This window comes from Lycium ferocissimum, unplaced genomic scaffold (assembly GCF_029784015.1).
Source record: "Lycium ferocissimum isolate CSIRO_LF1 unplaced genomic scaffold, AGI_CSIRO_Lferr_CH_V1 ctg78, whole genome shotgun sequence".
In the NCBI taxonomy this organism is placed as follows: domain Eukaryota; kingdom Viridiplantae; phylum Streptophyta; class Magnoliopsida; order Solanales; family Solanaceae; genus Lycium; species Lycium ferocissimum.
Window position 1 is genome coordinate 39,057 of NW_026726948.1, and position 17,683 is coordinate 56,739.

At 37.2% G+C, this 17,683-nt stretch overlaps 3 protein-coding genes across 3 annotated transcripts in view; all 3 read left to right on the forward strand.

Moving 5' to 3' along the window:
- LOC132045745 (uncharacterized) overlaps positions 1-17,683 on the forward strand; it is a 46,890-nt gene that overhangs the window by 11,678 nt on the left and 17,529 nt on the right. The gene's annotated exons all lie outside the window — the stretch shown is intronic.
- On the forward strand, positions 32-6,215 carry LOC132045727 (mediator of RNA polymerase II transcription subunit 30). The gene is made up of 3 exons (XM_059436301.1): positions 32-479; positions 4,796-4,894; positions 5,451-6,215. The coding sequence occupies exons 1-3, from the start codon at positions 111-113 to the stop codon at positions 5,547-5,549; spliced, it is 567 nt and encodes a 188-aa protein (XP_059292284.1). The 5' UTR covers positions 32-110; the 3' UTR covers positions 5,550-6,215.
- LOC132045735 (conserved oligomeric Golgi complex subunit 2-like) lies at positions 11,991-14,385 on the forward strand. Its single transcript, XM_059436311.1, has one exon. The coding sequence runs from the start codon at positions 12,087-12,089 to the stop codon at positions 14,280-14,282; it is 2,196 nt and encodes a 731-aa protein (XP_059292294.1). The 5' UTR covers positions 11,991-12,086; the 3' UTR covers positions 14,283-14,385.

The window sequence follows — 17,683 nt, forward strand, 5'->3', positions numbered from 1 at the left end:
TCATTTTCTGTTAACTAAACTCTTAAAAACTCCTCGCACCGCCCATCGCCGCCACTACCGCCGCCCTCCATCGATCTAGGGTTTCGAAAACCGTTCACATTTCCCTCTAAATGGAAGACAACAAATCAACAAACCCTAAAACGATACAAGAAGTAGCAGTAGAAGGACAAAAGCATTTAGAAGACACAATAGAAGCAGCACATCAAATCCTCTCTGCTATGAACGATGAACTCTGTAACCCTTCACTTTGGTCATCCACTACTACTCCAAATACCGTTACTTCTAACGGCGCCGTTTTGAGTAACGGACATCATTTAAACGGTGACGTTTCGTCTGATAATTCTTCGGGTTCTAATAATCCTTCAGCGCAACATATGGATAATATTGGTGGCGGTGCGCTTGATGAATCGAGGTTGCGTTATAAGTCATCTGTTTCTTCCTTGCGTTCTGTTCTAACCGCAATTTCTAATTCCCAGAAGGTAATTTGTAATTTTACGTATAGCAATGCATTTGTTTTTTTTTTTTTTTAAATTTTGTGATTGTGTAATAATGAGGTGATTAGACGGGACATAACTCGTCTTCAGCTTACTGAGGACATGACCCTAGATAGAAAGTCGAGGATTAGGGTAGAAGGGCTGTAGGTAGCTGAGTGGTGTCAGTAACCTTAGTACTCCCTCTGTCCCAATTTATGTGATATAGTTTGACTGGGCGCAGAGTTTATTTAAGAAATAAAGGAAGACTTTTGAATCTCGTGGTCTAAAATAAGCCAAAGATATTTGTGGGGATATAGATCAACTCGTTAAGCGTAAAAAGTAAAGTTTAAAGTTAAATTGTTGTCAAATAAGGAAATGTATCATTCTTTTTGGACAGACTAAAAAGAAAAGTATATCACACAAATTGGGACAGAGGGAGTAGAATTTTTAAGTATTCACGTAGTATTGTGCGTATTGGTGGCGGTGCACTTGATGAATTGAGGTTGCGTTATATATATGTTGCTTCCTTGCGTTCTGTTCTTACCGCTATTCCTAATTCTCAGAAGGTAATTAATTCTACATATAGAAATGCATTTTTTTTAAAAAAAAAAAATTTGTGATTGTGTAGAGTGATCCAAGCAAAATTTTAGGATTAGGATAGAAGAGTACGATACAATCAGTTGAAATCGAATGGCATTATTTAATTTACGAGTCGTAACTCGAAGAAGATTGCATCTAGTTCAAGGCTAAACCGAGAAAGGTAGCGTGAGAGAATTTGTAGATGAAGAGAGAAGAGTTAGATCTTATTATCGTGAATGGTTTCAACTACAAGAGTATAATGTATTTATACAATCATTGAATCAAGAATAGAATCCCTAAATTCAGTAAATACTCGACTACAACTCAATTTACAGCACAATTAACAACTAGCAGCTTTAACAAACTGTAACTAACTCCATGTCAGCTGCCACGTCACTTCAGTCTTAAGCTTGCATCTTCAGCCTTCAAATTGCATCAATACCCTTGCTAAAGATGATTCTTGTCCTCAAGGATGGAATGTAGGAAACCTCTGCTGCAATTCAGTCCAATATTCCCGAGTAGCATGTGCAGCATCTGTGCCAGTCCAATTGACTGTTATATAATTGACTGTTATATACCTACATAGTAGTATTCCCTTTCTCTTTCGTTATTTTCCCTCTCCTGTTGTTAGGATTCGAACTCGTGATACTATTATTTGAATTGTAGTCCGTATTGACCCGTTATTTTCAAAATTTTGTATTTGTGTAATATTTGTTTTTGGTAACTGGTTAACTTTATTACCAAATTAGAAATCTGTACATCAAAGAGACTGTCTGGTGAGCATCATGCTCCACACCAGAGGCATGCCTTAGTACTCCCTTGGTCCCAAAGTAAGTGTCGTTTTAGCAAAACAAATTGTCCCAAAATAACAGTCGCTTTAGGAATTCATTACAAAAAGTAGTATTTTTTCCAACTATATCCTTATATTGAAGAACTACTACTTATTAATAGTGCTCAATTCTCAAGAAACATTTAATAGTCAGATGGGGTAATTTAGTAAACTATACTTTGTATTTATTGATTTCTTAATGGACATGAAATGAGTTAAAGGGACACTTATTTTGGGACGGAGGGAGTAGCTATTAGAACAACTTCTATGCTAAGATGGATAAAATTGAACTGTTCTAGCCACTTTGCTGTCTGCATCTTCAAACTTCCTCTGAAATGGACTTGAACTATCTGCTTAATCAAGGACTCAGAATTCTGCTGCTTATCTTGGAATACTCTATAGTTCTTCTTTTTCCAAATATAGTATATACTGTAGCTGCAAGTACCATTCTGTTTAGCTCAGTTCTTGAACTCCTCCGCATTGCAAATTGGACAGCCCATTGTAGTTCAGCTTCCCAGTTCCCTGGGATTCTAGTGATGCCTTGCCACATTCCAAATCTTTGATTACACCATACATGCAAAAAACAGATGTGAGCTTTCATTAGCTTGATCACATAATGGACACCTTTGATTCCTGGTTATCCCCAATTTGAACAGTCTATCCCTTGTATATAGCTTCTCATGTGCAGCCAGCCTTAGGATAAAGATCCTTCTAGGAAATTTAAGTTATTGGACACTAGTTTCCTCTAATTCACTTTTTGGAAATCAACCCTTATCCTTAGGTAAAACTGTTTTGTAGAGTACTTCTCTGTATTTTGTATCTCTGTCACCAAGTAGCCTGCCTCAGTAAAATATCTGCTAGCCTTCAAGATCTTCTGGACAATCCAGGATGCTTGTTTGGGGATACTTGCAAAGAAGTTCCTGTTATTCCCATAGTAGCAACTAATCCATTTCACCCATAATTTATCCTTTTTTTTTACATAAGTTCCACAGTAGCTTCCTGATTGCAGCTTTGTTCCAAGCTGCGATATCCAAAATGTTTAAACCACCTGCTACTCTAGGGTAGCATACCCTATCTCATGCTAGCAAGGCTGATTTTGACAGTTCAGTACCACCAGACGGCCTTCAAGTTGTTTTGATAGCATATGGTGGACAATCTGGAAGGAGAGAAACTCTAGGTGTTTTGATAGCATAGAGAATGGTGTGCAGAAGGGCAAGCTGAATTGTATCTTACTGCTTTGTTGTTGGTGAAATCAGGTCCACTCAGATGATACTGTTACTATCATTGATGTTTTAGATTCAATATAGGCTTAAAACAGTAGAATCTTGGAGTACTTTTGTAAATATGGTTTCAGTACAACCTATGTACTGTTTTGCTCAAATGTATAGAATACAGTTACCAATTTCAAAAAGAAAGCCCGACAAATAGATTTTTGTTTTGAAGTCCTAAATATTTGTGCAATATCTATGTTTTGTAGGATCATGATAGTGATCCAAGCAAAAGTTTGCTTGATATAATCATGAATCAACTATGGCTCGATCCGAAACTATTGGGTTCAGATCATTACTAGTTAGGGTCCATTGTGTGTATAGTATGTCCAAGTTTGTTATGCTATAGTCTGTTATGTAAATGAATGAGGAGCTGGAAGTAAAAAAGAGAAGGCGGAAAATGCTCCAAGGGCTTTGTGTTCAATGCCAAAGGTAGTTCAACGCGCGATATGTGATAGGCGAACATATCGAGTTTGGATCCAATGTAGAGAACATCTAGTGTTAGAGGACCCAAAATTGAGTATTGGAATGAAGTGACTCCATACGGAGCCCAATGGATGTGGAAAGTCAAGTACCCCACCATCAACTAGCTTGAGGTTGAGGCATAGGTGGTGCTGGTGGTGGTGTTCTGTTAGATATTGAACAAAAATAGTGAAGAATTTCGATTTTTGGGAAGTATCATGATCGTCGAATAAGACGGGTGTAGTTTTGATTGGGAATGCAACTAAAATAGATGTTCGAGAAGTTTGTTCCTTGGGAGTAACTACAGGAAAGAAAATCATCATCGAGTCTGAGCAGCAAAAAGATATTATGTAGCGGTAAAGGTAAATTGTATGTGAAAGGAATTTGGTGATTGATCTGGGTAAGACACATGTAGTTATATCAATAGCAGACTACGATATAGACCAGGATCTATCAGCCGCTTGGTGACGGTCAATCAATAGGAGAAAGGGCGCTGCCTCATCTTCTAATTGGCCAACGGGGAAGAATCTGAGGCTAAGATACATTGGAACAATGATCCAAATAATCTTTAATGTCCCGAACCTTATTTCTTTTGCTTTGAGAGCCTGATTTTCTTTTTTATTTCTTTCTTATTTCGTTTTGGGACCTACATTTGGCCAAGATGTGATCTATCTCTTTCGTTGGTTGTAGTAGAACTTTGGCCCGGGGGGGGGGGGGGGGTTGGGTATGTTCCGATTGTTCTTGTTTCAGCTGTTCAAATGCTCCTGGGTGTAAGTATACCAAGCTAATAAACTACTGCGCTTTATCCTTTTCAAGAAGGATTGAACACTATAATCACCTTTTGGTCCTTGGTTTTGGTATATGGATTGCTTTACATTTGGAGCATTTGGTGAAGAGTTAAGAATTTTGTTAGTTGTTACTATTCTTCTGTTTTGACATATCTATCACCGACCCTGCCTTCCTTTTTGTCGCTCAACATACGTGTGACTTCACATCATTTGAGTTTATTAAATTCTTTTAACAACTTCATACTTTTGAGTATTTGCTCCATTTTAATTGCAAGTTGTCAAATTCTCCTTTGTGTTCTGTCTCATGGTTAACAAAGTTATATTTGCTTGGACGTTCTGGGAAATTGTTCACTTGTTGTATGATACTTCACATTCTTTACTGACTATGTTAGCTAGGCAAAAGCATTGGAAGCTGCTTCTGCTACTGGTTCACTATCTGCTGCAGATCAAGCTGAAATTGAGCAGCTGGAGGGCCGCGTCTCTACATTAAAAAAGGTATTGATAACGTATCAAATTTTGATATCTTGGATTTTTGTTGCTTTTGGGAGTGCATGGTGGGTGGAAGTTGGAGAAACAAATGTGTATGCCAACATTTGAACAATGACAGATTTCTCCCTTGATCCATTGGGTAATTTCGTCTTCATTGGAACAAACATCGAGGTATACCGCAAATGTCACATTTCCATTGCAGACATCCCATAATGTCTCACAGTAACAAACTTTCAGAAGTCTCAATATATTTCATAACCTCAAATCTGAACAACGTGACTGTACTTTTTATAGTGCTTTTGTATTATAATTAATATCCAAGTCAAATAAAAAAATTAAATAATTATATTCCTATTGTTTAAGTTTTTGTCAAATCATGTTTTCTTTGCTTCATGTCCCTGGTTCCCCCCCTAGCGTCAGTGAAAAGTCTTCAATGGAAGGTAGAGAGTATTTTACATGAGCTCATGCATATAAACTTTCTAGTAGGTTGTGGCGGTTGTGAACAAATCAGGTTGCTAATGTGATCAAGAGTTTAAGCATACTGTTGTTCTTTAAATTGCAGGAGCTCATAGACAAGAACAAGCAACTCAAGCTTCTGATTGATCAGCTTCGAGATCTTCTTTCTGACCTATCAACATGGCAAAGTCCCTGTTCTACATGAATTTCTGCTGCTATTACTTCAAGTAGATAATTCAAACCAGAGAGATGTCAGATGTCAATGGAATTGTGTTCAACTCTAAGAAGCTGTTCTTTTGTACAGAGGTTACTGCTAGAATCCTGTGCTTTTATGCAACTTAATGCTGCTCATGGTGCTACGATTGTTTCTGTTTAGATGTTCTGTCTGCTCCGAAAATGGGCTGAAAAGTTGTACAATTAATCTGTTAGAGCGGGAATACTGAAGGAGGGAAAAGGAGAATGCTTTTGATCTTTTAACTTATTATAGAAATATAGCCGCCCAGTGCACGAATCCCGTGGTCACCCTGGGTCCGGAAAGGGCCGCACCTAAGGGGTGGGAGGTATGAGTAGGCAGCCGACCTTGGGCAAACATCAGAGGTGTAATGTAGGCAGCTGACCTTGAGCAAACATTAGATTTCATGGCTTGAACTCGTGACCTAAAGGTCAAACGGACAATTTTAACCCCTCTTTTGATCTTAACTTATTATGCTAAGTTTTATATTGATGTGCACTATAATTTTCTCCTCGCAGCTAATTGCGCCTTGGTTTGCTCTAGTGATGCGCTTTGTGTCATTTCCCCATTATTCAGAGGCACAGCAATAACATAGAGCTTTCGGAAAATAAGCTGATGTACTATTGGTCTTTTTTTTTTAATTCGGATAGTAAAACGTTTACCGAACTTGTTTATCTTAGCAAGTGATTATTGAAATCAACTTAAAATCAAACATTTTATTGAAGTTATCACATGTAGATTAGTTGCTTTGACCGAATTGGGTCACTGAACACCTTTTCATAATCCCATGTAGTTCGCGTTTCCAAAACCAAATGTTGTAGGTTTAAATTCTATTGAGTGTTATTTTATCATTTTAGATCGAATTGAAATGAAAAAAGATTCATCGAATAATGAAGAAATAGTTCAATGTCATCTTTTACGATTTGAATAGAGGAATGTAACTCTGTAAAGATCTCTTGTATTTCACTTTCAGATGTTGTACGTGTAAAAGTAAAAGATCGGTGGAGAGATTTTACATAAAGCTAAGATAATCAAACTAAATCATTGCGTCCATTTAAGCTAAATCTTGAAAACAGACAATTAAGAAATAATATCTATAATCACTATTAAGAATCTAATAGCTGAAGCTCAAAGACGTGAAGTGAATCTGAGGAGAGTAGCCCGTGAAATGTTTAGTAGCATTCCTACTGGTCCTGCATAAAGTTTCCTTAACGAGGCCTCAACACGAAAAATAATGTTGGAGACTTATTTCTCCCTGCATATTTCACTCTTCACACTAGTTCTCTCAAAAGATCGCCACAAAAGATCACTACTTCGAGTCCAAACTTCTCTATGACTACAAGAGCATATATTATTAAGAAGATCGATCTTGAGCCTAACTAGATCCAATAATTAGTTCAGGACGTGAAGATCGTCCAAGACCATTTAAGATGACAAGTGACAACAACCCCTCAACCAATTGGGATACTATAACACCCTCCGCCTCCCCACCCCTCAACGCAATTGGAGCGTGTATAACGTAACACGGGGGCAAATTATTAGGTAAACCAAGAATTGGAACGGATCTAACTCTGGTATTACAGTCCTTTCCTTCCCCAGGTCTGCTTGCTGGTGGAGAGCTCCAGGTTTACCATCTTGCTTCATGACACTTTACTCAGCTGTCCATGACTGTGCAGAGAACCTGGAGGAACAAATGAGTCCTTTAAGGTGACACTGGCTGGCAGCTAACATCTTCACTTCCCTTGTGGTAGAGCATCTTATATGTACATAATAAACCAGATGACATTATGAGGACCCAAAAATTCCAAAAAAAAAACATGTCGAATTATTTAACATATTGCCCTTACACCAAAAATATAAGTTTTCTAAACATCTATACTTGCCATATAGATGAAACATGACGGATGCTAGCATAACAATAAATCCCAACTAAGAGAGACAAGGGGCCGATTTTCTGGTATGCCGCTCTGTCATTGTCTGATTTTTAGTCCTTGCCGATTCACACTCAAAATTATGTATCTACTTCCCTTGCCAATATGTAGAGTACCAACGAGAAAAGTGTTAGTGCTTTATCATTGAGTCAATAGTGCTAATCTCTCTTTTTGTACTATTCCAAGGGCGGGAAGAAAATAAGAAAACGCGAAGTGTTCTCTTGCTTTCCCAACCTGTTGTGTCTAATGGCTGCCCTCTCTCAGTTAGATCTTCGTCTAGCCTACTACGAGGATCCCATAGACAACAACCCAATATATACAAAGGGCATCAAAGCCCCTTGACGAGGTTGGATCTATAGAGCTTACCTTATGTATTGTTATTAAAAAGGGAAAGGGCCTTTTCAGCTGGTTCGAATGAGCGCACTTTCATTTTCCCTGTACTGGTAGGAGGCCCCGTGGTTCGCTGCCACATTTTTTGGCCCTTCTTTTGTAGTTCTAGCTTCGACCGGAAGCGACAACCTCTAACTAGTTTAGTCTATAAGATGGTTACTCCCCAGCTCACTCAAAAATGTGGAGTCAGTACTCCGCCGGCAAACTCGCTCTAATTTTGGATGCAGTACATTTCGCGATCATATGTAGATTTACAACTACACATGAAGATTCGAGTATTTGACCATTTTATCTAACACTCTGTTAGCTCATAATTAAATTATAAAACAAAGGTATTTATTGCATCATTCAATCCGATTTCAGAACCCACATCAAAATTCCTAACCCTAACTTGAAAGAGCTAAGGAAAAGCTTTTCAAACAGAGGTAAAACTTGAAGAAATTATAATGTTATGGAGAATATATATTCAATGGAATATTAAAGGAAACCTAAAATATCTCATGTTAGGCTAAGTAGCTAGGTTATGTATGTAGAAAAATGCCCAAGAAGTCATTTTATTTTGATAGCAAAAATAGCGATTGTCTTTACTAATGTATAACATAGGACCAAACTATTCACTTTCTAAAATACATTAAGGACCATTTCTATCATGTTTATACATTAAGTACCAAATGCAACCAAAGCCCATACATTAAGCACCATTTTGATAATTTTCCCCTTAAAACGTCTTCTTTATGGAGTAAACAGACACTGAAGAGTGATTTCATTAATACTCTGTTTGGATGTTTGTTACGTATTATTTCATAATGTATTGTATTGTATCGTACTGTATTATTTTGATTAATGCAATGTTTGGATATATAGATTGTATTGTTTCCGTCATTACATAATGTCACATATCAACAATTTAAAAGATAAACCTACAAGAAAAGTGGGGTGCGAGATAGAGCTATCGTAAAAAGATATGATAAAGGATAAATTATGATTATTAGATAATAAGTACGCCCTCCCGTAATCCTCCCGCACACCACCACACTCCGCCACAATGGCTAAACCCTACATGTGGATTTCACGTGAGCTGATACATAACAAAACAAATGTACCTCTTGTGTTATTCAATTCGATTTCAAAACCCACATCAAGATCTCTAACCTAACTTGAAAGAACCATGAGAAAACTTTGGATGCAGTGGTAAAATGTGATGAAATTATAACTCTATGGAAACGTATATTCAATGGAGTATGGAAGGAAATGTAGAATATCTTCAACTGAGCTAAGTAGGTTGTATACGAAGAAAAATGTCGAGGGCCTCACTTTATTTTAATAGCAAAAATAGTATGGGGTCGTTTGGTTGGTGGGATAAGGATTACAATCTCGGGGTAAAATGCTGGAATTATTTTATTCGTGTTTGGTTATGAATATTAATCCGGATTATTTTATCCCACTGGATATTCAAACCATAGGATATCATTGTCTATCCTATCCCGCGTACCAAACGACCCTTAATTGCAGAGGCGGAGCCAGGATCCGAAGCTTGTGGGTTCAGGGTTCTAATTCTTTAAAGTTACTAGGTTCGTAATTAATAATTTGTACATATTTGACAAAAAATTTAAGACAAATATATGGTTCGGACAAAAGCTACTGGGTTCGGCCGAACCCACACCCGGAGCTCTGGCTCCGCCGCTGCTTAATTGCCTTTACTGATATGGTATGTAGGATCAAAATTAGGCACTTCTTAATATAATATATTAAGGACTATATTCATTATGTCTGTATGTTAAAGGATCAAATGCAACCAAATCACATACATGAAGCACCATTTTGGTCATATTCTCCTTAAAATGTCTTCATACTCAACTCTTGTAAACAGACAGTGAAGTTGATTTCATTGGAAATTTTCATTTCACATACAGATCTTCATTACTCACTGCATTTCCTCAAAACACAACTCTCAATCCAAACAAATGCTGCTTTTTCTCGTTAAAAGTTTCTTACCCAGCTAATCTCTACTAAATAAATATAGAGAAAATGACAGAAATGGTCCCTTATTTTTGGGAGCAGGTTCAAAATAGTTCCTAAAGTACGTTTTGGACAATTTTGGTTTCTTAAGCGTGCTAAAAGTAACACTTTTAATCTGCATCAAATATTAATGAACTTTTTTTTGTTAGATTTGACGGGATCTATATAAAAAAAGATTTAATAACAAACAATAGAAAAATTTCATCAAATCCTAGACATGGCTAGACGGGAACTATATAAAAAAGAGATTTATTAAAAAATACTAGGAAAATCTCATCAAATTCTAGACTCCACAACATAAAAAACTGTATTAGACACAAAAAGATAGACTAAAAATAACTAAAATTGTACTGAAAAATTGCATCAAACTCTAGAAAAGGACCAAAAATAGCATAAATTGCAAAAAAAAATTGTACCTCCAAATGTAAGATCCCGTCAAATCTAACAGATAGAATTTGTTAAAATTTGACAACGACCAAAAGTATTGGAGTATAACTTTTAACAACTTTATTTGTTAGATTTGACGGGACCTATAAAAAAAGATTTAATAAAAAACAATAGAAAAATTCCATCAAATCCTAGACACTGCTAGACGGGAACTATAAAAAAAAGATTTAGTAAAAAACACAAGGAAAATCCCATCAAATTCTAGACACCGCAACATAAAAAACTGTACTAGACACAAAAAGATAGACTAAATATAACTAAATTGCAGCAAACTCTAGAAAAGGACCAAAAATTGTACCTCTAAATGTAAGATCCCGTCAAATCTAACGGACAAAATTTGTTAAAATTTGACCACCACCAAAAGTATTGGAACATAACTTTTAACAAACTTAAATGACCAAAAGTGTTTAAAGACTATTTTGAACCTACTCACAAACATAAGGGACCATTTTTGCATTTTCTCAAGTAAACAAACTGTCTCACCATTTCATTACAAATCCATCTTCTTCAAAATCCAGACCGCTTTTTCTCAAAAAATACACAAACAATTCACTCAAATCCAGACAAACAAAACACTTAAAAATGCAAGATCTTCGATCTCCATCAATCTCCATCAAATATTAATGAACGCTATCGGTTAGATTTGACTGGAACTATTAAAAAAAGATTTAATAAAAAACACTAGAAAAGTTCCATCAAATCCTAAACACATGCAACACAAAAAATAATAGAAATTGCACTGAAAAATTGCACCAAACTCTAGAAAAGGACCAAAAATAACATAAACTCCAAAAATTGTACCTAAGCCTATCAACCGGTCCGGTTTGACGACAAAGCCGTAAGAACTGGATCCAGTTAAACCTTGACCGTTATGGTTAACCGTAGATTTTTTACCGGTCCGGTTTGCATTTTTTGGGACTGGATAACCGGTAAACCGGAATCGGAACCGGTTAACCGATCAAAAATTTTTTTTTTTTAAAAAAGTGTCGTTGCTGACTGGGCTGGACCGTTGGCCAACGGTCCATTTTGCAAAAATGGCCGTTGCCAAAGGCTCCAAACTCCCCTTTTGGCCCCCCAACCCCCCAAACTTATTTTTTTAACACTTTAACCCATCCCTACCCCTATATAAACACCTCTCCATTTCCAATTTTAATCCACTCCAATTCACTCTTCTCTTTCTCTCAATTTCTCTCAATTATAGCTACTTTGCAACAATTAGCCACTTTAAATTTCTCTCAATTAAATATTATAAAGTTTTATTCTAGTTTCAATGATTAGTTTTGCATTATAAAAAAATTATTGGTGGAGTTGGTAATTTTGCAACAATCCGAAGTAGCTCCAAAGCTTTGGTGGATTTTTAATTCTAGCCGCCTTCACTTTGTTGGAAATTAATCCGACAATTTGGTACCTTCGTTCCAACTCTATCTTTATTTTTCGCTATTTAATTTACGTAATTTAATTCTAGTAATCTAATTTATTGTAATTTATTTTCTTGTGATTTATTTGAGTGTGATTTAAATTAATTCTATTTAATAATGATAAAGATATTTAAACGTGGTACCGATACTATTGGAACATAACTTTTAACAAATTAAAAGGACCAAAAGTGTTTAAAAACTATTTTGAACCAACTCACAAACACCAGTAAACAGACAGTGTCACTATTTCTTCCAAATCCATCTTCAAAACCAGATCCCATTTTCTCACAAAAAACACACACAAAATGCAAGATCTTCAATCACCACCACCACTACGTTCCCCTACAGATATATTCGGTGACCCGACTGACCCGAATCCACCACAATGGCTAAACCCTAATTTATTCCAATCCCCAAATTTCGATCCCGAAAACTACATCTCCGATTTACGCACCTTCGTCCCCTTAGAAACCCTCCGTACTGAACTCCAATCGCACTTCACATCTCTCCAACGCGATCTAATCGATCTAATTAATCGCGATTACGTCGATTTCGTTAGCTTAAGTACCAAATTAATCGATGTTGATTCTTCAATTGTGCGTATGCGTGCTCCATTGCTTGAAATTAGAGAGAAAATTGAAGATCTTCGCAACGCTGTTGAAAAATCGCTTTCTGATTTGCAAAATCGGCTTAAACAAAGAGCTAATGCAGGTGAAGCTAGAGAGGTATTAGAATTATTGCTTGATACATTTCATGTTGTTTCTAAAGTTGAGAAATTAATTAAAGAATTGCCACGTGGACAATCTGATTTGAATAATGATGATAATGTGAGGGAAACACAAAGTATGCTTTTGGAAAGAATTGCTAGTGAAATGAATAGGTTGAAGTTTTATATTAGGAATGCGAAAGATATGCCGTTTATTGAGAATATGGAGAAGAGGGTAACGAATGCGAGTTTGTTGTTGGATACGAGTTTACGATGTTGTCTTGTTGATGGACTTGAGTATAGGGATGAGAATGCGATTTATAACTGTTTACGTGCGTATGCTGCGATTGATAATACTAAGAATGCTGAGGAGACTTTTGGAGAGACTGTTGTGGGTCCGTTGATCGAAAAAGTTATTCCGGAAAAGGGGTCTGGAGGAGGAGGAGTTGTTGGTGGTGAACTTGAGGAGGATTATGTTAAGATCAAGAAATATATTGAGGATGATTGTAAGTTTCTGTTGGATATATCGTCTATTGAGAATTCGGGTCTACATGTTTCGAGTTTCCTTGCGAATTCTATACTTAAGGAGGTTCACTCTGCTATTCAGAAAGGAAAACCGGTTGTTTTCTCTCCTGGAAGGCCTACTGTTTTCCTGAAAAATTACAAAGCGAGTTTGGATTTCTTGGCACATTTAGAAGGTTACTGTCCCTCGCGATCAGAAGTGGTCAAATTTCGGTCTGAAGCTGCGTATATTGATTTCATGAAGCAATGGAATGTGGGTGTTTATTTCTCATTGAGGTTCCAGGAGATAGCTGGGGCTCTTGATTCTGCACTTAGTGTTGCTGGTCTCGCCCCGGTGGGGTCCGATCAGAGGAAGCCTCAAGATTTGATTTTGAAGCAGAGTACATCTCTTTTAGAGTGCTTGAAATCTTGCTGGAGGGATGATGTTCTTGTCCTCTCTTGCTCGGACAAGTTCTTGCGTTTGTCTTTGCAACTTGTGGCCAGATTCTCTAACTGGTTATCTGCCGGATTGGCTGCTCGTAAAGCTGGTAATGCGGGCTCAAACCCGGGATTTGAATGGGCTATTTCTGCAAGCTCTGATGATTTAGTGTACGTAGTTCACGATTTGAACCGTTTGGTGGAGGAAATATGTGGTGATTACCTTGAACAGATACTTGAGTTGCTCAAGTCGTGCCCAGTTGAAGTTTGTGATTTTGTAAAACAGAGCATTTTACAAGGTGGGAAGTCCTTGAAGGGCCTTTTGCCAATTGTAATGAGTGCAATAATTGAGACAATAGTTGAGAAATCTGTAGAGGACTTGAGGCAGTTGAAAGGAATAACAGCTACCTACAGGATGACTAATAAGCCTCTCCCAGTCAGGCATTCTCCGTATGTTACCGGGGTATTACGTCCGTTAAAGGAATTTTTGGATGGAGAAAGGGCTGCTACGTGTCTAACAAATGAGATAAGGAATGAGCTCTTGCAAGGTGCTGCTTTGGAAATAACTCGACGTTACAATGATTTAGCTTCGGAGCTGGTCAATATGAGTAGAAGAACAGAATCTTCTCTTCAAAAGCTACGTTTGGGTGCTCAAAGACGAGCTGGAGCAAGCTCAGATGTCTCAGATCACAATTTGTCTGATACCGACAAGATCTGCATGCAATTGTTTCTCGATATTCAGGAATATGCACGGAGCCTTTCGTTACTTGGAGTGGATGCAGCTAGTATTCCGCCTTATCAATCATTATGGCAATGTGTTGCCCCTGCTGAGCGACAAAACACAATAAGCTTCTAGTTTCTACGTCGATTTTGTATCAATATCTCATTCTTTTCTTATCGTTTTCCCCTACTGTTATATTATCACTTTGATTAAACAAGTCTGCAATTGATTTCTGAGATCTCCGCATTTGAATACTGATTGTGGTGGATATCTGAATATTTTAAGGGAGATTTTCCCAAAGTCATACATACACAGAGTGATTGCTATCTTAATTAGAAATAAAGACACTTTTATTTACCCTTTGATCGACAAATGAATTACTCTACATGGTAACACTAGTATTTGTGTACCACCTTTACTATTATAGAAGCATGAGTTGCAGTCGGATCAACTTGTTTGCTTCATGTCATTTAATTTTTGTTTGAGGGCATCTTAGACATTTGACATCACTTGCAACGTGTCTCTAAAGACTGATACCGGAAAGCCACCGCTTCATTCCACACTTAGCTACTCTCTCTGAAGTTCCTCATTATCTGGAATATTTCAATGTCGTCCTCTTTCCCTCAATTCCATGACCTTCTACCTTGAAATTTCTATGTTCATCAGTGTTCTCCATTGGAACTAATTTGCTGTATTGTATTCATACATGTAAGTGTTTCTACCTCATTTGCACATGTATGTTTCTTTTCTATTGGTTTATCTTTTAAAAAATAAAGATGTATATAATTGATAGAAAGTCGATGGTTAGGAGAGTTTACTGTTTCACACTCTTTTAAGGTTTTGATCAATGTTTATATTGTACAATTTGATGTATTATTTGCTTGGAATTAATTTGTGGTGACTGCTATTTGTTTCTTCATTCTATCCTGTTTGTTTAGTCTAACCTCTGTGGCGTCTTCTCTAACCCATTCATAAGACTATGGTTGTTGTTTCAATTGTGGTGTTGTACTTACCTTTGCACATCACGTATTCAATAAAAGTCATTTTCATACTTCTAAAGCCATTGTCCATTGATTCGAAGTAAAAAGGAGTTTTACTCAAGTAACGGATTCTTAACATATATAGTAACAGTACTCGCTGACTGATAAAGTTCTTTAATCCTGAGATTTCCCGACAACTGGATCGAATTATGATTCAAACATTGTGTGCTTCGAGATTTGACAGAGAGAAGAGTTGCGATCAGTTTCAAAAACATTAGGCGAAGCTGGATATCTGTGTATGCGATATCAGGTAGATTGGTTTTAAGTGCCATTAAGGGATGTACAACCAAATAGTTCCGTTTGTTGGGTAACTTGCTGCTAATTGCTACTGTAATTGACAAAATTAAGCATATTCAAAAATATCTTCATCTTATAGAAGTCACTAACTGTAGTGAGGATATGATGAATTTCCTCTCAGGAAGAACAGAAAGGTGATCATGACTATTGCAGATTCCTTGGATACATAAACTGACGAGTACTGTATAATAACAACTTGGCAAGAAGAAGAGCTTCTATGGCTTATAGAGGACAAGGAAATATATATAAATTTGTCTTGCGGATATGATGCCATAGTAAGCTTACACCTAAAGTTGATTATGTAAACAGGTTTTTTCTTGAGTTTTGAATTTAAAAATAAGATATAGTACTAATTTTCAGGAAAATGTTAAATGGTGCAAATGTTACCCCGCAAGAAGGTGATCTGCGAGTTATCTTCAAGAAAAAATCCTATTGATTTTACATTTTTCTTTTTGTAATGCTACTCTTTTATATCTATTACTTTCAGTTGAAAGCTGTAATTTTTTTCCACCAGGCGAAAGCTGTAGTTGACTTGAGAAACAAGTTGCTAAGGTTTTGCGATGTGAAAGAAAGCAGGATTGGCCCTTTTAGCATTACAAGACAAGAAATGTTAGGAAGTATGGAACCAAACCTATGTTGCTTGGACTCTCCAAAAATGTTGCCGCACCCGTGTCGGTTCCTCCAAAAATACACTACTTTTTGAGGATCCGACACGCACCCGTCGACATTTTTGAAGAGTCCGAGCAACATAGAACCAAACTATCTGTGGCTTATAGATGCTGAGAAGCAAGTAGGAAATTCTTTTCATTCAGCTCCATACTTGGTAGTCAAACTTCTAGAGAATTTTGCTTGAGTGCAGAGTCAATATTTGTATTGCACTTCTCTAAGCCATAATTTTAGGAAACCAATGCACAAGTTTTCTCCTATAATTCGATGGATTATGGTGTGTTGTTAAAATCTCACTTGTGAATATATTTCTTAGTTTCATTCGTTTCAGTTCTGTTTTAGCCATATGTTAATTTTAGTTCTAATGTAATGGTTACGGTAAGGACATTAAAGACAAACCTCTCTAAGAGGAATCTGAGTGATCCATGTGTGTTGGAACATGATTGTTAACTTCTGGAAATAACAGAGACTTTTAAACGCTGATGCTTCTATAGAACTGCTTGGAGGGTCTGCGCCATACCTGCAAGGGCGGCTCAATTGGTTGAGCATGGGGCTTTCATAATGAAGGTCTCAAGTTCGAAACTCCCTGACTATGACAGCAGGGGATTTGCCTTCTGGGTCGAGCTCGTTGCATGGGGCTTGCCTAGTGCGGGTTATCTCTCTTGCGTGGTTTGCGAGCTATTGCAAGGAGCTGGGTTTACCCTATGCGCACCCGAAGGGCAGCGGCTGCGGGTTCCCATGTCATCAAAAAAACAAAAAATAAAGGTCTGCGCCATACAGTTTGAAGATGAATATTCTGATTTAATGCAAAATATGCAAGGTCAATATTAAGTATTTGTAGGTAGATTGTTGATCACACAAAATCACATTCATCGAGTTATAAATTCTAAGTTGCTCGGACTCTTGACTTTTGGTGCCGCACCAGTGTCGACACGACATGGGTGCGGGTGTGGGATCAGTACCGGATATGGTCAACCGATTTTGGATACTTTGGCCAAAATCGACAGAGAGATACAATGATTTTTGTAATCTAAACAAAAGCTAAGGTGAAGTTGAAGAAAACGGAATACCTTGTATATATAAATTTCTATGTCAATCCTTTTCCTTATATCTCCTTACAGGATTCTCCTCTCGATCAATATTTTCTCCTTGGAATACCTTGTAAGTTTTCCACAAAATGTCTCATAATTTAGACATATCTATTTCTAAATATTTGAATTATTTTTAGCTGAATTCCCGCACTCGTATCCATACCTGGATCTATACCTCTGAATCTTAAAATTTAGATCATGAAGGATCCGACCTCTAGATCCGCACCCGTATTGGATACCCGCCCCCGAGTCCGAGCAACTTAGGTTATAAACATCCCCAGTATAGTTAAAACTTGACTGCCCAGTGATTGGTGTCTGATTGTCGACTAATTGAGGGTGCGACCAAATACCCAGGTTTTATTCAAGAAACTAGGGGTGTCGTATACTTTATGCTTCTCCTCCTATTTTCATTCTTCTTCTTTTGTGTTTCTTCTCCGCTATT

What these genes read in the sequence shown, in the direction of transcription:
- LOC132045727 (XM_059436301.1), top strand. Translation starts at nt 111, where the DNA reads ATGGAAGACAACAAATCAACAAACCCTAAAACGATACAAGAAGTAGCA. An exon ending in CAATTTCTAATTCCCAGAAG is followed by an intron (nt 480 to 4,795) that starts GTAATTTGTAAT and finishes TATGTTAGCTAG; the next exon opens with GCAAAAGCATTGGAAGCTGC. An exon ending in GCGTCTCTACATTAAAAAAG is followed by an intron (nt 4,895 to 5,450) that starts GTATTGATAACG and finishes TTTAAATTGCAG; the next exon opens with GAGCTCATAGACAAGAACAA.
- LOC132045735 (XM_059436311.1), top strand. Translation starts at nt 12,087, where the DNA reads ATGCAAGATCTTCAATCACCACCACCACTACGTTCCCCTACAGATATA.